Source organism: Cydia pomonella, chromosome 12, assembly GCF_033807575.1.
Source record: "Cydia pomonella isolate Wapato2018A chromosome 12, ilCydPomo1, whole genome shotgun sequence".
Taxonomy (NCBI): domain Eukaryota; kingdom Metazoa; phylum Arthropoda; class Insecta; order Lepidoptera; family Tortricidae; genus Cydia; species Cydia pomonella.
Window position 1 is genome coordinate 18510002 of NC_084714.1, and position 25487 is coordinate 18535488.

Below are 25487 nucleotides of genomic sequence, written 5' to 3' on the forward strand. Positions count from 1 at the left end.
ATCTGACGAATAAAGTCATCGTTGACGCTTCACAATCTTCAAAGTTTCTTGGTAGATAAAGTGCTAAGTTTTGTAGGAAGTTTTATCTGGCAGTAATTTTTTTTGTTAATTAAGCTATCAAATACTTTACCTGGACATTGTGAAACAGGCCCTAAGACTGATAAATCCTGATTTAAAGATTGTAAAAAGTATACTTCTGTCAGCCCCGTTCATATAATTTGGTTTATTTTTGTCTAATGTTACCCCAACTGTTATATGTCCCTAGTGTTAGGAACTACGCGAATATCTTTTGCGTTTTTAGTCGTATGCGTTGGAAGGGTTATCCCACTTGACGAAACCTAACTATTTCACATCTACGCTTTATCGCATACCGAAAAACCCCTATAATCTTATTTATACCTCTACATCTAGGAATACACGATGTTTTCCTTTTTTGCGCGCGCATTCAGCCCTTTCTCATTCGATAGGCCGGCCGGTGCCAGTCACGGTGGAACCCTCTCGCGCCGCCGACGTCACGAAATGCGTGAACACAAACTTTAACTTTAACCATGTGGACGGACGTCAGTAGTCGCGAAAGACATAAGTATCTGACGCAGACGAATGGATCTTTTATACCGGGGTGAGTGCGTTCATTCATTTTCATTGTTTATTTCGTTGTTGTTACTTACTCGATTGTGACGGCGTAACGTGACGCAAAAAGGTAAACAAAACACATCTTGTTTGATGCTAGACGTAAGTTTTTGGTATTCTCTGTTAAAATAAATAGTAGTTATATAAGAACGCGAAGTTTTTAGTGTACAAAGATGACATGATAAACAACGTTACGCAAAGAAAGTAGCTGTCGATAAACTCTACCTGCATTTATTTCTTTGTTTTGTTTACGTCTTTAAACATTGTGTGCATTTATTTTGTGTGATTGAAGTTTTTGGTGTTTATAATGTCGAGACTAATTTACTAGTCGTTACATGTCTGTATCTCAACCTCGGTAATAAATGGGTTAATCCTTTACTTTAATATGATATACTTTGCCAAATGACCGCAAAATGTGGATTAGGGGCCTATTCGACTCGCCAGCATGACAGTTTGTGACTCGGTCTTACTGTGTAAACCTATAAAAAAAGTGTTGGACATATGGTGGAAATGTAGCGAGTCGAATATACTATCGTCCAGCATTTATGATTGTTGGCAGTTACCTGACACGTAGTCGCAGTAACATTTCGTGTGGTGGTCTAGTTATAAATATACTACACCTAGAGAAGTAAAGACCTTATGCGGACCTTATGTGTTTGGAATAAGGATTACGTATTGCCAGTTATTGGGTAGAAGACTATTAATAATGCAGATAGGACAGCGCTAATGACCTGAAATGAAACTTTCTTCTAAAGTAATTTAATAGTTTTATTTTAAGACTTAGGCGGTCGGTAATAGATGCGACAAATGTTTTACAATTACTATACTTTTTTTTAAGTTATAAAAGACTGAATTGAACTGACGACATAATTAGTGTCATTATGTATACGTACTTAAGTTCTCACAAATTTAGGTTCTTACACTGGCCATCAGATATATCGGAGGGGATAAGGTGCTCAAAAATATCTAAACATTCACTTTAACTTCTTGATTATAAGGGTTTGTTCAGATATTTGTGAACACCTGGGCCGCTCCGATATATCTAGTGGCGACTGTACATCGTTCCAATCGAACAGCTTCGTTGTTGCCCTATAAAAGTAAATGTAACTTAATTAAAACAATTACAATCACAAACTCGTTAACGATCGCAACAAACGCACCTAAAGGTCCCGTGCCCTAGTTCATACATTAGCGTGTTTCAAAATGGCGTAAAAGCTTTCAAATAACTTAAACAAAATTCCTTCTAACCTAAGTTATTGGCAACAAATACATCGCCTCACGCCATCCAGTTATTAAATGAATCCCTGATACACAACGGTTATGAATCTAGAGATCAACTTATGCTAGTTACACTATTGGATTCATAATCGAGACAAATGTTTTTAGCCAGGTAGCACAGTGGGCACAGCAACACTTAACTAACCATAGTTCGACCTAATGTCCATGATAATAAGGTTTAAGAATTATCAGTAACATTGTTGACGAGGACAGAGGTATGTATACCGGAACTGCCTTGGTTATGGGCGCCCTTGACATGGTTGATAAAAGAGCTCGTGTCAAGGCCATGGGATGGGTTTCACAGATAACATAGTTGCCTGAATGAGGGCGTCTGATTGGATTGGTTAACGGCGTATCAAGTTTGATTTGATTCCTTGCCTAGATTACGGTTTATCGGAAAGACATGTTTATCAGAACTTTTATTACGTTCTTACAGTGTGTTTACCGTTTAGTTTAGGGCTATTTCTACGTAAGAATGATAGCGCCACACCGGGTAATAAATAAATCAAACCTACTTATTAAATATTCCTCAAAAACACATGTCAAATTTTAATTTTTGTATGTTAGTAATCTTAATCTATCAAATCTTTTAAAGGCTCGTTAAAAAACTACTCACTGGCTCGGGACTTGTACAAAATAACAAAATAATTTTGCGTACTTGTATCAAAATGTACTAGCCTATGGGATTTTATCCTTGAAACGTTATAATTATAAACGCCTAAAAGCATTGTGTTTTAGGTACATAAGTAGGTAATGGGTGGCATATAATGTAAATACTTAGTATAAATGCTTTTTAAATTGCAATACCATGTTGTCAGTCACCAACCGAATTATCGAAGATGAATGGAAAATACCTAAAAGGTAGGTAGAATTTATGTGTCAGATTTCATCCCCTTTCTAATAGGGTTGTTTCCAATTTTTTGAAACGCTTGTATTACGTTCTAGATTAGCTAAAAGTTGCCCTAAAATTCAACTTTTATACTAAAAACGGTTTTAAATATGTTAAATTGACAAAATATATTTTGACAGATGCTTTCGCGCCCAAAACGCTCTTTGAAAATTGTGTGACGTCACAGTTTACGGTTTCACACATAAGTACATACGCAAGTAGAAGATACGAACTGTCCACTGACATTTATCTTTTGTTGTTTATCGTCAACAGTGTCAATCCGAGAGTTGTGACGTCATCAGAATCTTCAGACGTTTCGAGTTTGGTCACGTGACGTGTGCCAAAAGATATTTTAAATTCAATATTTACAAAAATATGGTCATTACAGGTCCCCTCAAAGTAGTTTAACATGTTCTTATAATCCAAAAGAATTTATTGGGATACAATTCTGCCCTAAGATTTGTAGATGGAAACAACCCTATTAAGAATAATTAAGAAAAATAAATAGTTGCATTTTACCAGCTGATCAATGCAAATCACGATGAAATTTCTAATCATAGTAAATGGTTTCATTCCGAATCACGAATGTCGTCGTCGCGCTCAATTTCTCCTGTGTGCGCAATAATTGCGCGAACGCGCTGAGTCAAACTCTTTGCTGAGCCAATGTAACGTAACCTCCTTATTTTTAACAACTAATTAAAGTATGATTTACTCCACATAGACTCCTCTCTGCTGCGGAAGGACGGCACGAGTACACGAAGCTATCCAGGAGCCCATTTCTCGAACGACATTAGACTCATAATATTAGTCCACGAACTGTAAAGTCGTATGGGTTACCATGGCAACACACTAATAATATTAGACTAATACCGTTCCAGAAATGGGCCATAGGCGGAGCGGAGAAGAGATGTTTCCAAGCAGCCTTGAGCCTTAGTAATGCACGCTCCGAATCATCATTCTACAGGAGCACTCTTCCAACGCCATCACCCTTCCACTTTCGCTACCAACGTTTTCGTAGAGGTACGGTCGTAGCCGATCCCAGCGTTTTCCCGCTTCGTAGAAGAAAGCTACTACGAAGTACGAACAGAACTCGCCGAGCGTGTTCCCGCTAGCGCTACTCAATGTGTTAACTGACTATGGGTAGACCTTATCTCGTAGCAATAAGGTTTAGAAATAGGTACTTTACAGTACATGTGGTGCTACTTTACCGCATTAGTGCTGTAATTAGCACCTTACGTGATTAATATATCGAAAATATAAAGACCCATATGTACTGTAAAACGATGTACGATACACGTCCGAATAGGTACTCGTATAATTCGCAACCTGTGTCGATTTAAAACAGTACCTTCAGTCGTGTTTTAAGTTTTAATTTATCGCCACTTGTTGCGAATATACTATAACCCGGTTGACAATGGTACATAAACATCGATTCCGGAGTTGCTTAGCCTTCGACTCGCAAGCTAAGCTATTGGAATAACACTGATACCACGTTGAATGAATAATGCAGTGAATAAAGAAACCTGCGTTATATTGAACCGCTGATAGCTAATGTTGGACATGAATTTAAATTTTTACCGTCACGATCATTTATGTAATTTTATAGTTATGAAGGTGTAATAGGTACAGATATATATATTATATAAGTATATGGTGCTTAGTTTTTTTCCATCGTATTTTCTTGGAAACGTTCGTATTTAGAATAGAATAGAATAGAATTTGTTTTATTCATAAACACACAAACAGTAATAGACAGACATAAAAGAGAACATAGTGAGAGCAAAGTGTCACGAAATGGCCTCATCTCAGCATGTTGCTGGCGACTTCCAGCGCTGATCTTCCGATGAGACCATCGATTGCGAAATAATCACGGAAGGTAACAGAAAAAAGGAAAGAAACATAAAATAAACACGACGAATATACTTAACACTAAGTTTAAATAAAATGGCATGGACGAAACGAACGTATCAGTCTGTACCGGTCCGGTCGGATCGTATCGTGGCGCGGCATTAAGCGTGCATAACTAGCGCCAGGTCAGCGGTAGCTACACGAATTAAATCCAATGACAGATTTGACAAACACAATAATAAGATGAATCTCATAATCTCAATCCGTTCGTTTTTTTCGATATCGTTCGTTATGCAACTTCAGTCAATCTCAGTACTTTTTGTACCGAGACTGACTGAAATAGCAAGACACGTTCGTACGTTTCCGAGAAAATACGATGGAAAATAATTAGGCACATTTTGTATGTAGGATAGTACGAGTATTAGTACAGTCAGCGTCAAATACTTCGTAGCAGTCAAAGTGGCCAAATAGTTCGGTACACCATACTAAATATATGGTGTACCGAACTATTTGGCTACTTTGGTTGCTACAAAGTATTTGACGCTGACTGTACACCAACAACAAAAAAGTTCAATAAGTTGAAGTGTGGCTTGGCCGTTACCATTTGACCGTTCGTTACTACAAGAACTATTGTATAATAAAAAATTAATAACTATTGTATAATAATACATTTTTCACCTTACGCCTATGTGACGGTAGCGAAACGGCCAAGCTATATATTTTGACTAAGGTGTAGAGTTTGTGAAGTTAGGGCTTGTAGAGTTAGAAGCTAGGCTGTACAAGAGATCTGAGACCCTAGTGTAAATTTATTCGATAGCGAAACGTGATGTACGCGTTTGCGTTAAGTGTCATTTTGTATGGGATTTTGAGTTTCCAATACGTCCCGCTTAGCGCGCTGTTTCTAAATCCCATACAAAATGAGAGTTCACGCAAACGCGTACGTCACTTTTCGCTATCGATTAAATGTACACTAGGGGTACACATAACTTTTTGACAGTGCGAGCCTTATGGTGTCTTGTCTTGGCACCATTTTACATGAAAATGTTTTTGATGGGATGTATCTTACTGTAAAATATTAAAGGAAACGATTTACTTATTACTTAACCGATTCCGTATTCACCAGACCATGGTATTACACAATTTTCCCGATAACCCAATATATTCGAGATATCTTCAGCGTCGCTTGATTCTGATTGCCTGCCCGGTGCCTCATTTTACAAGTGAAATATGTAACAATTATTGGATTATTATCTGGGGAAGATAAAGATATATTGACTATATAGAGACTGAGATATATCTATTATTTGATAAAAAATTAGTTTTCTCTAAACCCTTTCCCTCTACATAGCTCAAATGTTGCGTCATGGATGTACAGCGTTGCACTTATAGCGCACATGCGTAGGTATTGTAATGAAAGCACAATAAGATTTTTCAAATGTTATAGTTAGGAACAAATCAAAATCCAATATAAAAACTGTGCTTCGCGAGCCCGAAAGGCGAGCTTTCACCCTTCGGCCCGGAGCCTTCACCCGGACTCCCAGGCGTGCAACCCCCAGTAATTTAAAGCGAGGCCGAAGGCCGAGCTCCGGGAGTGCTGGCTGTGCTTCCAAGCCAACCACCCAAGTGAGTGTGTTCTACCAAGTCAACTGTTTTGATGCCAATTTGTATCCTGCTTGGTCTCATAACTAATGCAAAAAGACTCACTAAAAAACCCAAAATAGTAGGTATCACAATTAAAGTTCTAATCTGGAAAGACATATTTTACTTTACATTCTAACTGTAATATTTACACGCTTCCCCCAATCACGGACAATCTTCAAGCAGAAAGCAATAACCCGACGACAGGTGTAAAACGAAGGGGTGGTCGCAGTCACACCGCGACCAGTCGCAGATGATGCCTAACGGCATCGACCTGGGCTCGTCGCACGTCTGCTGCGAGTATGTGGGCTGACATCGGCTGTGGACTGGGTACATGTGCTCTGGGCAATGGTCTACGCCTGAAAATGATAACGAGTAGTTACATTATTAGCTATGTGTAAAGTGCGTTGCGGGAATACAAGCGACGAGATCACACTGGGGAAAATTTGTACTTTTATGAGACGATATCTTCATAATATGTATCTAACAGCTGGCAACTGAAGCCAATAGCGTAGCCAGCCAGTGAACTAGGGGGAGGGGGGTAAGGATATCGCTGGAGCTATCATTATTCCTTTCTATAAAATAAGTAAATAGCGGGAGACACTAACGAAATCCATATTCTTCAAACTAATAGGTTTAACGACCTGTCTGGCCTAGTGGGTAATAGTGACCCTGCCTATGAAGCCGATGGTTCCGGGTTCAAGTCCTGGTAAGGGCATTAATTTGTGTTATGAATACGGTTATTTGTTCCTGAGTCATGAGTGTTTTCGTATGTAAGTAGTTATATATTATATCGTTGTCTAAGTACCCACAACACAAGCTTTATTGAGCTTACTGTGGGACTTAGTCAATTTGGTAATGAAGTCTAGGTATAATATTTGTTTTATTATTTATAATAGAAAAATTCAATATTCGCAATTTCGGGCGAAAATCGAACTCACGATACAATGATACCAATATCAGCTGAGTATCGAGACACATAAAAACAAAAAAAAATCTTTACTCACATGTGCCGTTATACATTAAACACTCTACTTTCTTTTCCACCAATTCGAAGTACAAATTCGGTATACAGGCTACAAAGCTAAATGATAAGACGGTAATTACAATTGACAGCTGCATTTTTCACCCACTCAGCGCTTAGGTTTAATTCCTTCTGTGGTTCGAAAGAACAGATGAATAAGAAGTTTGTAAATGGTTGAATGAACTTCCTTCTTTTGTTCACTGTCTACTAAGTATCGTTGTTTGTTTTTGCAATTGGATATTTCGGGGGATAAACTGCTTTTATAGTTTATTTTTAAAGTTCAGTATAATCATCCATGTCCAGCCCAGGGCTGGGGCTGGACATGTCTGCCGCATGCACCCGGAAAGGTGGGCCAAAATGCTTACTGAGTGGGACCCACGGAACACCATATAGACGGTGCAGGACGGGGTGCAGGCAGACCGAAAAGGAGATGGCGGGACGACTTGGACGCATTCTATCCAAAATGGTGGGAAAATGCCAACGACAGGGTCGAGTGAAGAAAACGAGGGGAGACCTTTGCCCAGCAGTGGGAGACTATAGTAGGCTAACTAAAAAAAAAGTAATCATCATTTATTTGCTAAAACATGGTACAAATAAGTAATTTCAAAAATAAACTTGTACGCATTGTAATTAAAATTGCAACTTGTAACTTTAAACCAATGTCTTTATGAACTGTAAACCCCGCGATACGAATACCTTGGCCTCGTAATTTACAACTTGTCTAAAAATTTAATCAACAAATATTTTTTTACAATTAAGGATTCGGTTGAGAAAATCGACGAAGGTCAATTCAAGATTACATTTTGACATCAACATAGTATCTACGGACGCGGACGCGGACGAGATGTAAGGGCGAATGCCAACAAAATGACATCATTTGATGTCAAAATTTAAGTTTGATTTGGCTTCCCGTAGAGGAAAACTGACGGATTTTTTCCCTAGCTTAAACGGAGACCGTCTCTCTCGCTGAATCCAAAACTTATAGACAATGAGACATCGCCAAAATCTCATCAGACAGTTCCTGGCTTATGAGATTTTGACGATGACAGTGTGACAATTGCCTTTATATCTGCGACTCAAATACATGTAATATGTTGTATTAGCAGTAAACTAAAGTGGCCTAGTTTCCGACTGTTTGCTGGCAGGCCGCCAAATCATTATCTTAACTATTTACCAACCTGCCCCACTTATCATGCACCCTGGCCATATTGAATTATTTACGAAAGTTCTGTTTAATTTCAAATTCCTAGACTATTCCGCGAAATATCTTAGTAGGTGCTTTTGCCGAAAAACACATTATTACATTGAAGGTAGCAAATTGAATATATGTATAATTCTGCAAAAAATACCCCAGTCACAAAGAGTAGTCGTTAACAAGTCATTTTTAATTATTTGTTTATCTATATAACTATCTGTCTGTGGCAACATAAGTCCTAAACAGATAAATACATTTAAGTGCAGTTTTTTAAACGAAAGTCTTGTCTAAGAATATTATTTTTACTATTCTTAGCTATATACATACCTATTTATGCTTGGAAATCAAATTGCTACATATGTTTCTGATTGAATACACCCCTGAGATTTAGTACCACTAGAGTATTTTTATTCGATAGCGAAACGTGGCGTACGCTTTTGCGTTAAGTCTCATTTTGTATGGGATTTTGAGTTTCCCGCTCCCGCTTGGCGCGCTGTTTCTAAATCCCATACAAAATGAGACTAAACGCAAACGCGTACGTCACGTCACGCTATCGAATAAATTTACACTAGGGGCTCAGATAACAAGGTCACGCGCGGTTTTGATCTTATTTTGATACGACCTTGAAGATCACTCACACTGATTGGTGCATGCTAAATGAAGAGAATATCGTGCGTGAGATGCGCGCCAATTACGGAGACGACAGTCAAGGTCGTATTGAACGAAACCAGCGGCCCGATTCGAAGAATTTATTTATTATTTATTTTATCTTAATTGGGTTCACAGCGGAATCAAAATAGACGTCAATTTTGACATGTCGTTTAGTTATCGATCTTTTAAAGATCTTAAACGTGTCTTAACCATTCTTCAAATCGGGCCGCAGATCACAAGCATAACAAATCGGGTTCAGTTTCCCGATGTGCAGTTTGTTTGCCACCGGCGTAGAATAAAAAAAAAGTGCTACGAGTGCTACGTCGTAGCCCGTAACATTGTTTTTCCGCTGTGTAGCAAAATAGTGCGTAGAAATAACGCAGGACGTCTATCATATTTTATTCACCTCAGCAGCTCGAACAAGCGTACTTTCCTCACTCCCTGGAGTGGCAAAAGTCGTACTTTCCTCACTCCAGGGGTTGAGACAAAGTAGCTTTTTAATTTAGTGAAAGCCATGAATACAGGAATATTTCTAGAAGCTTTCGTCATAATGATGATGCCTTTCATTCATGAATGTAAATAAATGTGGTTAACTTTACTTGATGTTGAATTTTTTTTAACCTTTAATATGTTCTCACTACTGAGGTGAAAAGCTGTATGTGTCACACGAGAATAACTTTGCTTATTTTACATCTCGTGTTTTTGAGTCCCTCGCTGCGCTCAAGATTTTAACTTAGAATCACTCGCTTCGCTCGTGATTCAATTATAGAATCTTTCGCTTACTCGGGACTCAAAATCAACACTCGCAAGAAAAAACAACTTTCCTCTCTTGTTGCACAAATAACTATTTACTCAATGGGTTTAAAGTTAGAAGTAATTAAAACAAATATTATATTCGTTATCAAAATCACTTTATTAACAACAAAAATATCTACAGTATTATCTACGCTACATCAACCAATTCAGCGCGAATCACGACACGTTGTCGTTTTGCCTGTACGAAGCATTTCCTCTACATACCAGGAAATATATTATCGGCTACGACCGTAGCTCAGCGGTGAATGTGTTAAGTATCTATTACAAATCCGTCCTGTTTACCTATTTACAGCTATGTTGCGATTAATAAATTTCTATTTATCGCAAATACAAATATGTAGTTATTGGGTACATTATACGTTTTCAACCAAAATTATATTCTGACTCGAAAATGACAAAGGCACAAACAGCAACATTCTTAGCTGTGCATCGGTAGGCCTTTTGTATTAAGGTCCACCGATGAACAGTTAACAGTGTGGGTGATGGTACATTGTATTTTTCTAAGAATATTTAAATAAAGTAATTGAACAGGGCGATATTCGGTCATAAGATCTTGACATGTCACAAATACATCATGTCTTGGATCATCCGATGTTAGCCACCCCTCGGTATACAAATTTACCTAGGTATTAACAATAAAGTCGCTACATATTAAATTAAATTAAATATCATTTATTTTCAGGCCACTATGGCTCATATATGCAATAATAAAAATCTTAAAATATAAATATCATTTTGACGACGCAGTTTTCGGTTGCGCCACCTGTTCTGACCGCCGAAATATCACACCTTTCGGCCAGAAGTCCGCGCTCGCGATGGTTTCCAGCAGCGGCCGCGGGACGCGCACCACAAACGAGCTGAAGTGCACGTAATGCCGTGATCGCAGCTGGAATACTTTCAGCACACCACATCTTCTGCCGTGGCGGAAACATGCAGGCGCATACATATAAGTGTCTTTTAAAGCATTGTCTAATATACTCGTAACATAACTTTTTTTATTGAAACTCTTAAAGTAATAAATACGTACAAAACAGTAAATTTTCTAAATTATAGTCCCCAACGCAATAAAACGGATGAACCGATTTTTTTAAAACGTTACGAGAAACACCGCTAGAAATCCTGCTTTCGAATAAAAAAAACGGCATCCAAATAGGTTTACCCGTTTAAGAGCTACGGTGCGACAGACGCAGCGGTCAAACTTATAATATCCTTATTTTTTAATTTTTTTTTTATTTCTATTAAATGTATATTAAATTCGCCAAACGATACGTTTTTTGCGTCCGGAGTTAAAAAGCATGGATGGATGTCATTCGAAATCTCCCTGGAAGGGAGGTATGAGTGGCCGCTTCCGCCTTTCGGCTGTGGCGGGTCGCTCTCCACCGATGTGGGGAGATCAATTGCACGTCTTTTGGAGGACGGCGTGTGCTGCTGGTGTAGGCCTGCTCTTCTCTACCGATCATTACCCAACCCCACGACCCCTAGCCTGGTGATACCGTTTGAGCGGGGCCAGGTTTCGGGGCGGCGGTGAAGGTGACCGGTAGCTTAGCTGGCGTGTGCGGCATGCTGGTGAGGCTTAAAAAAAGCATTGGATCATCAGCCGATGTTAACAGTTCCTCGCTGTCCCATCAGGCAAGTGCAGCCTTAGCAGCTTACGCCGCCTCCGGCTCCGGGCAGTCTTCACGTACCCAGCGCATGAGCTCCTCGTCCAGAAGATGGGCGTTGTAGTCTGCTAACTACTAAAAACTATTTTATGCCCTTCCTCGGGCCATAAACTACGTCCATAATCCATACCAAATTTCCTCTAAATCGGTACAATTTATATATTAAGTTATTTTTAAAATATTGTCTGTAATACCTTAAATTATAACTTTATTGACAATCATATATTTAAAAAAAAGCATTGGATCATCAGCCGAAGTTAAACATTTCCTCGCTGTCTCTGCCATCAGGCAAGTGCAGCCGTCGCCGGGACTTACGCCGCCGTAAACCCGGCTCTGGGCACTCTTCTTCCTTTACACAGCGCATGAGCTCCTCGTCCAGGAGAAGATCAGCGTTGCAGTCACAGCGCGACCAGCCGCATGTGAACCCTGGGATATGGAATTAAATTTTATTCGTATGCTACTGTCAAAACACGCCTCGCGAGCTCTTGAAGCCGTATACTCCCTCGAATACCTCGGACCCAATCAATGTCGCTTCAACAATGACTAATTCAATTCTAAATTTAAAACCTTCAGGGGGGCGATTTTTAGGGTTCCGTAGCCAAAGGCAAAACGGAACCCTTATAGATTCGTCATGTCCGTCTGTCCGATTATGTCACCGCCAGTTTTTTCCGAAACTATAAGAGCTATACTGTTCAAACTTGGTAAGTAGATGTATTCTATGAACCGCATTTGGATTTTTACACAAACATAGAAAAAAAAACAATAAATTTTGGGGGTTCCCCATACTTAGAACTGAAACTCGAAAAATCTTTTTTCATCAAACCCATACGTGTGGGGTATTTATGAATAGGTCTTTAAAAATGATATTGAGGTTTCTAATATCATTTTTTTCTAAACTGAATAGTTTGCACGAGAGACACTTCCAAAGTGGTAAAATGTGTGTGTCCCCCCCCCCCCCCGTAACTTCTAAAATAACAGAATGAAAAATCTAAAAAAAATATATGATATACATTGCCATGCAAACTTCCACCGAAAATTGGTTTGATTGAACGAGATCTAGTAAGTAGTTTTTTTTTAATACGTCATAAAATTTCAAAAAATTTTTTTTTTCATCAAACCCATACGTGTGGGGTAGGGTAAAGGCACCAGTAGTCAGCCTTATAACGCATTTTTAAAGTTTGTACTCTCGACGTTTCTACAGGATTAGTCGGATAAATAAACGCATAACATGGTTAGATCAATTGTTTATTATAGTTTTAAAACAAAGTATGTCAAAAAATAACAATCCTCTTTATAATATCTATAATTAAGATTAAACAAAAAATGGCACTTTTCTCCAGTAGTCAGCCTCTAAAATCCAGTAAGCAGCCTTTGTGTACCCAGTACTCAGCCTTTATAAACTATTAATAACAATGAAATAAAAAACACTATTATTTGTATTAAAGTTAACGATATTATAATATTTATCATTCCTAGGTAGGAAGCTAGAGTATAGGTAGGTACCTATACTCTTATTATAAGTACAATTCTTATGCCACGAAATTTGTAGGCCATAGGTGCTTAAAATTATTCTTGCAAACTAATAAACACTGTACTTATCTTCTTATTTTTTATTAATGAATCTGTTTATTTAATAGAATTCATTATTTTTAAAATCGGTTTAAATGCTGGTGAAACCCGTGCAGGGGCCCGTTAGATATTGGAATATTTCTCAACAAAAGTATGTATACACTTTTGAACATTATTTAAATGAGTTAAAGTTCATAATATTTGGCAGCGACGTACCAAGGAAGATAATGGCTGAGTACTGGATCCGTGAAACCCAGTGGTCAGCCGCATTAAAACGTTATTTCAAATGCGGCTGACTACTGGGTTTTACTTTAAATTGACTGAGACATGCCTAACTAAATTTGAAAATGTAAATGTAACGGTCCTAACGGTCGTATTGGATCGAAAATAAAAAAAAATAACTAATAACCCAAAGGTCAGCCGCGGGAGGCTGGGCACTGGATTTTTTGTAAAAAAGTGGTATCCAGTGGTCAACCTCCTCAATTTATAAGTTAAATATTGATATTTCTATTTAAATATAACGCAATTTAATAGATAAACTAACCAATAAACCCATCATTAACAAAAAACAGTAACTTTTTATATTAAAACATATTTTTTCAAACGCGTTAAAAGAACACCACGTGCAGTAAAAAATATGGCGGACATGACATTCTAGCTCTCGTCAAAAACATCACCTTTATGAACGAGTATATTTCCTCTCCCCGATACCTCACCGCACCTGCCGCGTTACGTATTAACGAATAAGGAATCAGAGCTCCTATTTGACTACTCGCGATTTGTTTAATCGAATATCCCAGATATTTATGACCAATAAACGACTTAAAAGGCTGACTACTGGTCCCTGGCTGGCCACTGGTGCTGTTACCCTATCTATGGATAGGCCTTCAAAAATGATATTTAGGTTTCTAATATAATTCAATCATTTTGAAATTTATTTACAATGTTGCTTATTGGCATCCGGGTCGTCAAAATGATCGCTCGCCAGCACATTCATCAGAATCTACTCTCGAGTCGACTAGTTCTGTCCTTCCATTTTCCTCTGCATAAGGTAATCGGGTAAAAATAAGAAACGATGCTTTACTTCTTAGAGTCAGACTAAGATAAGTAGGCAGCTAAAATAGCACAGACTATGAACGTGTTAAGTAAACGTCATAATTTCATAAAAGTTTAACGTTTAAAATAACACTTGCACAATCTATGCGATCAAAATCTGCCAACTTAACTTGGTCTGACTCTAAGTTATTACTAAAAATAATTAAGTTTGAAACCTGAGGGCCTACCGCGAACCACGTTCGACGTGTTGCCTCTCTGTCGCACATGTAAATTCGTGAGTAAGTGTGATAGGGAGGCAACACGTCGAACGTGGTTCGCGGTAGGCCCTCTGCAATGGTTACCTATTGGATAGACGTATCTGGAAGAGCAAGTGCGCTGGGACAACGCATCTTGATCGCAGCGCGTATGATACGGGTGCATGTTGCGTGGACAGTGGGGTACACCTGTAATTTAAAATATCTTTAACTCATCATTAATTCTACTTACTTAATTAGGTAATAGGTACTTAGGGGGCGTCCATTAATCGCGTCATAGGTTTTTGGCTTGTTTTAGACCCCCCCCTCCCCCATGGTGATCTTTGGTGATATTTTCAGGACCCCCCCCCCCCCCCCCCCCCATCCAATATGACGTGTATTTTTTTCGATAACTAAAGAACAGTTTTCTAACAAATGAACCTAAGTACACGTGTTTTGACAGTTTGGTTAATTGAAGGGCGGAAAACTATTATTTTTATTTTATTGACTATAATACAGTATAGCACAGATGAAAAAAAAAATACACGTGATACGTGTCCATACCCCCCCGTCCCCTGTGGTGATCATTGGTGATTTTTTGCTGACCCCCTCCCCCCCCTATACAATATGACGCGATTAATGGACGCCCCCTTACTATCTATCTCGATGCAAAAATTATAACCCAAGAAGCGCCCCGCTAACCTTCCCACTCGGTACAAAACTTCACGTTATCCCAGTTCGAAAATGCATTGAGCTCATGCCTGGAGTGATGAATATGTCTTGAATAGCGTAAGTTACAGGTACCTATAGGTATTACCTAAGTAACTAAAAAGAAACATAATATGGAACCTACGACGGTCTACTCTATTCAAAAGACAATAAAGGGTAAGGCGAAAAGCAAACATGTTATGGGAATTATCCAAATATAAATCCCTAAGTAGCTATTACCTATCTACCTAGAGATAAAAGAACTGTAGGTAATTAAATAGGTATGTGGAAAAATATCGAGAGGATAATTAATAGTACAATAGTACAGTCAGCATCAAAAGTAACGGATCAAACAACGCTTCAAAAGTATCTACCATACTGTAACAGCTTAGCAAAAGTGATGGTTCCATATGTAGAATATTTAACACTGTAAAATAGGTATATACTATTGAACGTGAATTTTAAAGATTTATCCATATTTGGAAAAGTTATCCGGAATGTCAGATACTTTTGGCGCGTTGTTTTATCCGCTACTATTGATGCTGACTGTACGTACATCGAAGGTTAAAAATATCTTATTACGATAATAATTATGTTTTGACTAACGTGGGAGTGTGGTGGTGGGTATAACGTACCTATGTAAAACTACGCTACATTTAGAAATTACTTATTAACTTCGTACTAAGGTAAGACTAGATGGTGAAAGTGATTAGTAGGAATTTACCTTCGAGAATATAATTAAACGACACGGATTTAAATGTTTAATGTATACTAGGAACTGTGTGTGTACCTCTGACTAGGATTTGAACCCGGGACTAGTGGCTTCGTAGGCAGGGTCACTACCCACTAGGCCAGACTGGTCGTCAAAGTGGTGGTGGTCTGGGCCCTTATTCGACATGCTAAAAGTGACGTTTCGTGTTGATTTCCATTTGATGTGAGAAATATTGTGACTTGTCGAATTGCTATCATCAACACCTGTCAGTGAACAATATCCACACTAGAGGCGGGGCGTTGTACCGGAATAGTTTTTGGAACAGGTTATTTGTAATAGACTACTTTTAGCTTGTCGAGTATTTAAAAGTACGGACTTTGATTTCTGAAATAAAACAAATATGAATCTTTTATCACCTCGTACCTCCATTCTTACCGTTACTTTAGGTAAAATAAAATTTTGTTAACAGATGGTCGTCTGGGTGTCTGTTGTATCTAAAAATAATGTAATAATATATAACAAAAATATGACAATAGATTCATAGCCTTCACTCAAAACGTCACCATATTTCCGACCCTTACCGAAATAATAAGTCGATATTTGCATAAATAATCCTTATTTGTAAGACGCCTAAGCACGGCAAATACGTAAACTGCCTATTGGGGGTCATACTCGTAAAACTGGTATTTTAGACGTACTTTTGGTACGAGTAACAGAGACGTACTTTTGGTACGCAGTCCCAGCTCTAGTCAGGATTCTAGTTGTCAAATATAAGCGTGTCGAATACGTATTAGTTAACTGTCAAATGAAATTAGATCAACGGTAGACTTTTTTGTCGATGGGTATGGCTGCCATGTTTGGATTTATGACATTTAAAAGGGGATCCTAAGGCAGAGAGTAGTTTTACCTGTACGATTTTGATTCTTCTACTGGACGCAAGATGGAGTTAGCTGCCAAATTCCGATCAGGCTGACGCAACTAGGAAGAAAAAAGTTTTGTATGGAATTTGTTTCGCAAATCATTGCCAACGAAGAAAAAGGAAACGTCAGTGCTATTTATTCTGTCAAGTTTACATCAAGTCTACTGTCAGCCTAATTGCTTTGTTTGTTTTGAAGGCTTCAATGTTTTGTTCGGGTATTTCGTGTAATTTCTTTATTATTTAGTGCAAAAATCGAAAATAGTCAACCGTGATCAGAGTAAAGAGCGAGTTTGTTACAATGCCAGCGAGAAAACGGTTTACTAAGTGTGAAATATGTGGCAAGCGAGCCACTCGAGAAAATCACGAAAAAAGGGATTTTATGGCGAAATTTCCCTTGGATGAAGACTGGTAAGTATTGCTTTAGATACTTTTGACCTTATTTTGGGTCAGCAGGCTATAAACACATCGAAAATTAGATATTTTACATTATTTTTCGATGTGAACTAGGGATGTACTATAAGTATCGATAACTGTAGTTTTATTTGTATATCAGTGTAAATAATTAAATTAAATATGTGAAATTTCCTTAGAACTAGCATGCAATATGACCATAATTAATTCGTCGAAGATTAATAATGCATAAATTATCTATTACTTATGCATTAATGGTCATTAGTTAACATATTTTTTTTATCTTTATTCTAAAATGTAAGAAAATTAATCTCTGTTTTTATGATAAATAAAGAAATATTATAGGACATTATTACACAAACTGACTTAGTACTAAAGTATGAATGGCATGTGTTGTGGGTACTTAGACAACAATATATATATATATATATACCCACAACACATGCCATTCATACTTTAGTACTAAGTCAGTTTGTGTAATAATGTATATATATATATATATATATGTACATAGTCCTAATTTATAAGTATTTATAAATACATAGGAAATACCCATGTCTCAGGAACAAATATTCATGCTCATCACACTAATAAATGCCCGTTCCAGGATTTGAACCTGGGACCATCGGCTTCATAGGCAGGGTCGCTGCCAACAAGGCCAGACCCGTTCTCATGATTAACAGACATATAAATACATAAAAAGTTAAAGCATTGATAAAGGGTTGTTGATAACTGGATGCCGAAAAACATGATTTATAGATGCATATTAGCGCGAAATAATCAGTTGATCATCTCATTAGCAAACACATGGAATATAAACTGTAGATAAAGTCATGTTTTTCCAAGGCTGTATGTTTTCAGATGCAGGCAGTGGGCCAAATTTGTTGGGAACGAAGACCTGATACATAGAAAAGTTACATTTATTCAAACATGTATGTGCACATAATTATGAAAATCAAGCATTTAATAAAATAAAAAAACACGACTTAAAAACTGTATTAAAATAATTCGGGTCCACATTAAGCCCGACCAGATAGTAGTCCAATTAAGAACTATCCACTATATAACATACAACTTAAATGTGGACTCGATGCTAACCTGATTTCGAGTACAAAATTTGTAGACAGGAGCCTATGTTTCAACCCTCCCCATTTTATCGATATCGATAAGAATCGTAAGCGTGTAGCGTACTACACTATTTAAATCGCTTATGTTGGTACTATGGTTCTTTGACAGTTTGTCGTACATTTTGGTAATGATTTGCGAAACAAAGTGATTCCACTCGCTAGTATGGAAGTCTCGTCTCTTAATACGTAGTGATTATATGCGCTTTGACAATGACATGCAGTTGCGTCGATGTAGATCTATCATAAAACGTACATGTGACGCATGTGACAATTGTCCAGGATGAAAGAACTATCTTGACAATTAACATAAAGCAATACAAGACCACAAAATGTCAACAAGAAAACAGATTTATTATAAAAATACAAATTATATACAAAGCTTCATTTTAAAACCAATGGTCGTGGGTTCTAACCCCGGCTCTTAACAATGTGCATCTTGTAACATGTACCGATTGCTTTTCAGTAAAGTAAAATATATTATCATGAGGAAGATGGAGTAGCCCCAATAAGGTATATTTTCCCCTATGGGTTAGAAGGTCAGATAGTAGTGAGACAGGGAGATATAGTGAAGAATGCGGAAAAACAAGCATTTATTGTGTTGTTAGGCTAGTTCTTTTTTTCAAAATTTGAAAACGAACGCAACACCATGCTCAAAGCCCCCTGTCAGTCAGAATCTGTTAAATTCAGGCTTAAGACGAAACAGGAGCTGAGCCCGTACACAAATTTGAGATTTTTAGGTAAAAGGTAAAAAATATCGTCGTCGCGCTGACGAGTGTGGCACCCCGTACCTAGCTAGAGACTATCCCTTGTGTGTGTACCAACAAACCAAATTTTAGACAAATATGATACGTCTTCTTCTTCTTTGTCGTTGTACTCTTTGCAGAGCGTCGTGGTCAACTGCTGATATCAGGCGCAGATGTTGCTTGCCGTACGATTTCTCGCCATTTTTCGCGGTTGGGGGCCATTCTGGCAAATGCGTTCAGGGGACCCTTCGTGGCAGATTTGATTTGGTCAGTCCATCGCATAGGTGGCCTTTTGCGCGGTCTTTTTCCGTTTGCTCTACCCTGCACCACTAGACGCTCTATGGAGTCGTTGTTCCTCCTCGAGACGTGACCGAAAAAACTGAGTATGCAGGTCTTTACGAGAGTCGAAAGGCGCTGCTTGATACGGAGTTCTTTAAGGATGGAGACATTAGTCCGAAACTCGGTCCAGGATATCCCCAGCATTTTCCTCCAGCACCATATTTCTAGGGCGTCTATCGTCTTCTCCTCTGTCTTTCGGATAGTCCAGGTCTCCGCAGCGTATAAGAATATAGGAAAAACGAGGGCCCGTACAAGCCGAACCTTCGTGGTGTTTGTGACGTTTCGGTGATACGTAGCCTATACGTAAAAACTAGCCAAGACAAATCCTTTATAATTTCAGGATTTTCTACACAGTACAGAACATGGCACCCATATAGATCTCAATTCCGTTGTCGGCGAGTCAACAACGACACATATTCTTAATATTGAACTTAATTGGCTCTCATTTCACATTTATGTTTTAAATTAATTATAGGCATAGACATACCATATCCTATTGTAAGTACAAAGTTTCAGAGCAATCTAGCAAGTCGATTTAAAATGAGAGCGTAACTACATTTGTATGGAGAACCGAATTTGCTGCGGACGCACAATGTAGCATAATCGGATTAGGACCAACCTCGAAATCTCTGTAACAGTCATGAAATTTATTATGTATATAAATTAAAGGCCCCTTTTTCATGCCCAAACCATTTAACATTTGGGGACCTCGAGGAATCCGAGCCATCTTGGAAAATGTGTACCATCAACACATTAAATTCTACACAAAAAAGTCCTCGATATCTTTGCAGAACAATACATCTTGTTATAGAGAATACTTGCTGAATCTAAGTTTAACGCTTATACACTTCCAGGGGACATTCTCTTAAAAGGAAACTCGGAGGAATATGAATTCTATTTTTAACTATACATTTGTAGTATTTGTACGTGGTCTACCCCAATATTAACATTTTACTCTAATGTGACTAAACCAGAAAGAAGGGTTATGGGTGTAAGTACTGATGATTCAGTACACCCAGTAGCTAGGTATTAGGATACTGGACGGATTTTTTTAAATGACGTATCGTTAGATTCCTCTTGCCATTCACAACCTACTTTTACTTGTTCTATTAAAGAAAAATCAATACAGCCGCCTTGAGAGGACTCCGAATATTAAATCATATTTTTTCTTCTAGCGCCTAAACTATTGAGCGGAGTACAGTAAAACAGACATCAGTAGATCCACAGTTAGTATACAAGTGCTATGCAATACAAAGTTACTAAAATTAACGGAAGAAAAAGGTTTAGGGCTAAATAATACGTCATTTAAAAAATCCGTCCAGTATCCTAAGCTACAGGGTGTCCTGAATCCTCAGTACTTATACCCATAACCCTACTTTCTGGTTAAGTTGCAGTCAAGTAAAATATTGATATTGGGGTAGATTATGTACAAATGTATAGTTAAAAGTGGAATTTTTATTCTTCCAAGTTTCCTATTAAGAGAATATCCCATGAAAGGGTATAAGGGCTAAATCTGGGTTTAGCAAGTATTTTTTAAAGCAAGATCATTTTTTTTCGCAAAGATGTCTAAAACTATTTTATGTAGAATTTTATAAGCTTGAATGTTGCCTTACACGATTATTGAATAAAGAACGTAGATTTAGAGTAAAACGCGAATTTCTCCTGGATGGTCCACATTTTCCAAGATGGCTGCGGTTCCTCGAGGTCCCCAAATGTCAAATGGTGTGGGCATGAAAAAGGGGCCTTTAACGTATATATATACAAAATTTCATGACTGTTCAGACATTTCGAGTTTGGTCCTAATCCGACTGTGCTAATGCCACTATGTACGTAAACTGTAACTGTACTGCGGACTCAACCTTCACGTTATAATTTTTTAAGTATTAACGTTGACATAGTAACGAAAATAATAAACACGTCAATTGAAGTAAACAATATTATTATATGCAAGAAAATTTAGCAAAATAGGTACATTAATGATTAATATGTAAAACACCATTAATTATTGAATTAAAATTATGATTTTGTGTTAAAAAATATGAGACCAATGATACAGCCCGATTACACGGGCTACATATTAAAAATGATTATCATGGAAACAGTAAATATACACAGGTGAACAAAGTTATAGTAAAATAGGTGCATAATTTCAGAGCTTGCCTGGCCCACCTGTACCACCTACCATGACCACGGCCGTGTCCTACTATTATCTTTTTCTAATACCTATGGCCTTACTAGCGAACAGTATTCCATGTTCTTGATCCAGAATTTAAACCCTTTACTACATATTTGTGGCACTTGGGGTTGAATTTGAAACTCTAGGGCACTAGTGTGGCTCTATGAGAGCGCCTTATATAGGCTTCTGGTGACCAGAGGATCAGCATTGTTAACCAGCGCGGAAATGCACCCAGCCTTCTGAGCACCCTACCGAGCGACCAGAATATAGGGCAAATATATTATGTATACGTTTTTGACTTAAGTGTTTTTATCATGTTTTATATTTAAACTTACAGATGTCGAACTACCAGCAAAGTTTTTGAAGAGGTGTAGTTTTTATATTTCCTGGTACCAAACTGATACAGGAAATTGGAACATCAGTAAATAATCTACACCGAAGACAATGAAATATAGTCACATAATACTTTAATGTTTTATTTTATTAAAGAAATCGGTAAAAAAATGTGTTAACTGAAAAAGATAAATTTTATTTTATTTGTAGTTGAATAACAAAATATGTATTTAATCTCCTTTTAACATAGGAATTCTCTTTGTGTAGGTACATATAAATAATAGGTACTTAGGTCTTGGTAAGTAATATATCTGATGGCGACTGTACATACAATGGGGTCGCGTATACGAGTACAAAGAGCATTAAAATAGTTGTTGATAGACCAAGTGAGCGAGCTACTACCTATGGTACCTATCTTTATATCAATTTTATGCATTATGTAATAGCGCAATACAGAAAAAAAAATTGACAAATGTAGTATTATTTTTATAGTAATAAAGGTTTTTCATGAACCATCTCGTAATTTAAAAAAAAACGGACTTTATCTCTAAATCATATGCCTTTTTACAGATGTGTTAGGTTACAACTTGGTTCGTGAACGTGGTTTAGAAGCAACTTGAGACTGGGTGCGGAGTAAATTGCATCAATTTTTTTTACAATTTTGAGCGTTTATAGGAGAATATGTGGAGCGAGCATTATTCGACGTGTAGGTGTGGGTTCAACAAAAAGATCGCATGTCAATAGTTCTTTATTGTCGTTAAAATTCAATTAATAATCGCCTTTATCGACCATCAACTGTGTGGTCACTTTTTAATTGATTGACGTTGTCAGGTACAGTTTCACTACTCGCCGCCGCATTGTTCATAGCGCATTACTTATCCTATCGAATACAAGATGTCGCTGATTCCTGTAAACTTATGTTTAAAAAAAAAAGACGCTTTACTCTATGCCATATATTGTAGGAAAGGAAGGGTATTCCCTGTCGTACGTCAAAAAATCCAAGATGGTGCCCAAGCCCATGGACAATAAAGTCTAGCAATAAAATCAACACTTGTCAAAATTTGACATTAGCAATCCACAGTCAGGTGACAATCAAATCAAACCGAACCACTTCGAGTTCAGAGCCATTTCAAACTATATAGTAGTAATAAACAAAGTTGATTTTTGTTTGATTATTTTTTCTATGAATGAGTTTTGATTGTTCCAAATGATAATATCCACAGTTGATAGAATCAACACTTGATACAATCAACATGCGATAGAATCAAGTGTTGATTTGATGTGGACGTGAAATTTGACAGTTGTGCATCTCGAATAAGGCCCCTGATCAAAGTGGCCAGAGTGGTGATATATATCCACAATTCGCGATCTAAAGTATGATCTAGATCCGTCACAGTACAAGGGACCTTTTTCATTTCTCATGCTCTGAATGTGTGTCATTGTTGTTCTAGTAAGAAGTATGCAAAGAGTGATAGTTCCTGCTCTAGAGCATTTTAATTTCAAAGTAAGTACATTATTTTATTTATTTATTACGATAAGCAATTAAAATATGGTAGTTTTTTTAATGCACTTGTATTTTACTTTCCTCGTATTCAAAATAAAAATTTGAATGTTTAACTCGTGTGAAAGGCATCATATCAGCCTCGGATTTATTGCTAAACTACCTCGCCAGAAATAAGTGCCTTTCATCCCTTAGTTAAAAAAAATTACTATTTGTTACCTAAGCTACTTATTAGAGAATGGTAAGATACTTTTGACGCGTAATCTAATCCTACCTACTTTTGATGCCTCCTGTAACTACCTGTTTGCTACGCGTTTCATCAAGTTCAACATTACACATATTACCCGATATTATAACAATAACTCACATTCGCCTTTGTAATAAAGACATCGGAAATTCTGTCGCGGATGAGCTGCGCACAACAGAAGCAAAGAAAGTAACGCAAGAACCGACATTGTCTCGAAACTCAGCTAAACTGAGTACGAAAGTGTTCCCACGATTACTTACTGTTTTGTTTGTGTTTTCGCACGCTCGGCTCAATTGCGTGAAATGGTTTGTTTATGACTTTTATGAGCATTGCTTCCATTTATAACTGCTCGCGTAACTTTATTGCGGACAATGACAGTAACCTTTAACAAAAAAGAAGAATTCGTAAAACAGTATGCCGTCGTTTTATGGATTTGGATTACCTACATCTGTAGTTGCACATCACCAAATGTCTTTTTTTAGGGTTTCGTAGTCACCTAGAAACTCTTATAGTTTTGCCGTTTTAGAATTATTGAAAAAAATCTTCTCTTCTTAGTAAAAAGAAGTACAAAGCGCTGCAAAGGTACTCCCTTATGCTTGTAATGTATATGATACTTACTAATAGCCCCCGTTTGGCAGACAGAATGGTAACTACAAAACCCTACACTGAGCATGGTCCGACATGTTCTGGGACATTTTTTTATTATTGTCTGCGCGTATAGACATACGTTGGGGCTGATGGCCAGGATTTGCGCTGATGTGGATGGCAGGTTGTAGAAATGACGAAGGCAGCGGGTTCTTCGAATTAATTATATAATTCGGAATTTTTCTACATGGTTTTTGAATCAATTAACGTTATATAAAAGGAGCAAAAAATAAGTACGTATAAGCTACGTGGTAGTTCGGTGAGAGATCGAAATGTGAGTGTCATTCTCTGTCTTCATTGGTGCGCGCAGGGATGACGAGCCTCTACACCATTGGCTGCCGATCACGACATATACGCGATGGATGCCTCTCATTGGCTGCTGGTGACATGACGCGATAACATGTATGTGACGTAGGTGCATCGCAGCCGGGGATGAGCGCACGGGTCGCTAGGCGCGGCCAGGCTGAAGGTCACAGGCCGCCGCCAGTTTCTATGCGGTTTAGGTATGCCTTAACATAAGCTCCCGGCCTTGGAAGAGTCAACTTCCAATGAGACGGTGAAGTTAGTCATCATGCGTAGGTAGCGGGCAGATCTTCGAAAAGGCTCGACGTACAGTGCCGCGGGATGTGCGGATATCGGCCACTCGGGAGACGCCGTCTTTACCCGGGAAAGTCTTGGTGATTCGCCCTAAGCTCCATTTGAGGGGCGGAGCATGGTCCTCCTTGATCAAGACGAGAGTGTCCACCTTGAGGTCGTCCATATTCCTCGTCCACTTTGTTCTGACCTGCAGCTCGGATATGAACTCCTTCGACCACCTGGCCCAGAAATGTTGTCGCATTTGCTCCACTCGCTGGTATCGTGTCAGACGGTGTACGGGAGCATCGTTGAGGTCAGCGCACGCAGGAGCTGTCAGCGGACGTCCAACGAGGAAGTGAGCAGGGGTTAAAGGGGTGTAGTCTTGCGGGTCTGAGGACAAAGGACTCAAAGGCCTGGAATTCAGGATAGCTTCGCATTGAGTCAAAATCGTGCTAAACTCTTCGTAAGTTAGCTTAACATCACCTATCACGCGTCGCAAGTGATGCTTGCAACTCTTAACACCAGCCTCAACCAGACCGGCAAAATGACTAGCATAAGGTGG

General features: G+C 38.2%; 2 protein-coding genes and 1 long non-coding RNA gene across 4 annotated transcripts in view; 1 reads left to right on the forward strand and 2 right to left on the reverse strand.

Annotated features, from left to right (window-relative positions):
• Nucleotides 1-371: 371 nt before the first annotated feature.
• The window catches only part of LOC133523776 (ciliary microtubule inner protein 2B-like), a 41159-nt gene continuing 16043 nt past the window's right edge, over nt 372-25487 (forward strand). The window contains exon 1 of the mRNA XM_061859507.1: nt 372-619. Within this exon, the coding sequence (XP_061715491.1) occupies nt 549-619 (71 nt within the window). The 5' untranslated portion in view covers nt 372-548. The remainder of the gene's footprint in view (nt 620-25487) is intronic.
• On the reverse strand, nt 5748-24404 carry LOC133523777 (uncharacterized). 2 transcript variants are annotated; one of them, XM_061859508.1, is made up of 3 exons: nt 23825-24404; nt 14597-14698; nt 5748-6642 (listed from the first exon to the last, which is right to left on the reverse strand). In XM_061859508.1, exons 1-3 carry the CDS (start codon nt 23910-23912, stop codon nt 6449-6451), a joined length of 384 nt encoding a protein of 127 aa, XP_061715492.1. In that variant the 5' UTR covers nt 23913-24404; the 3' UTR covers nt 5748-6448. The 2 variants fall into 2 exon arrangements, with proteins under 2 accessions (XP_061715492.1, XP_061715493.1); XM_061859509.1 differs by lacking the exon at nt 5748-6642 and adding an exon at nt 11812-12056.
• Nucleotides 17767-20613, reverse strand: LOC133523779 (uncharacterized). Its single transcript, XR_009800278.1, has 2 exons — nt 19436-20613; nt 17767-19397 (listed from the first exon to the last, which is right to left on the reverse strand). It is a non-coding gene; the product is annotated as an uncharacterized LOC133523779 (long non-coding RNA).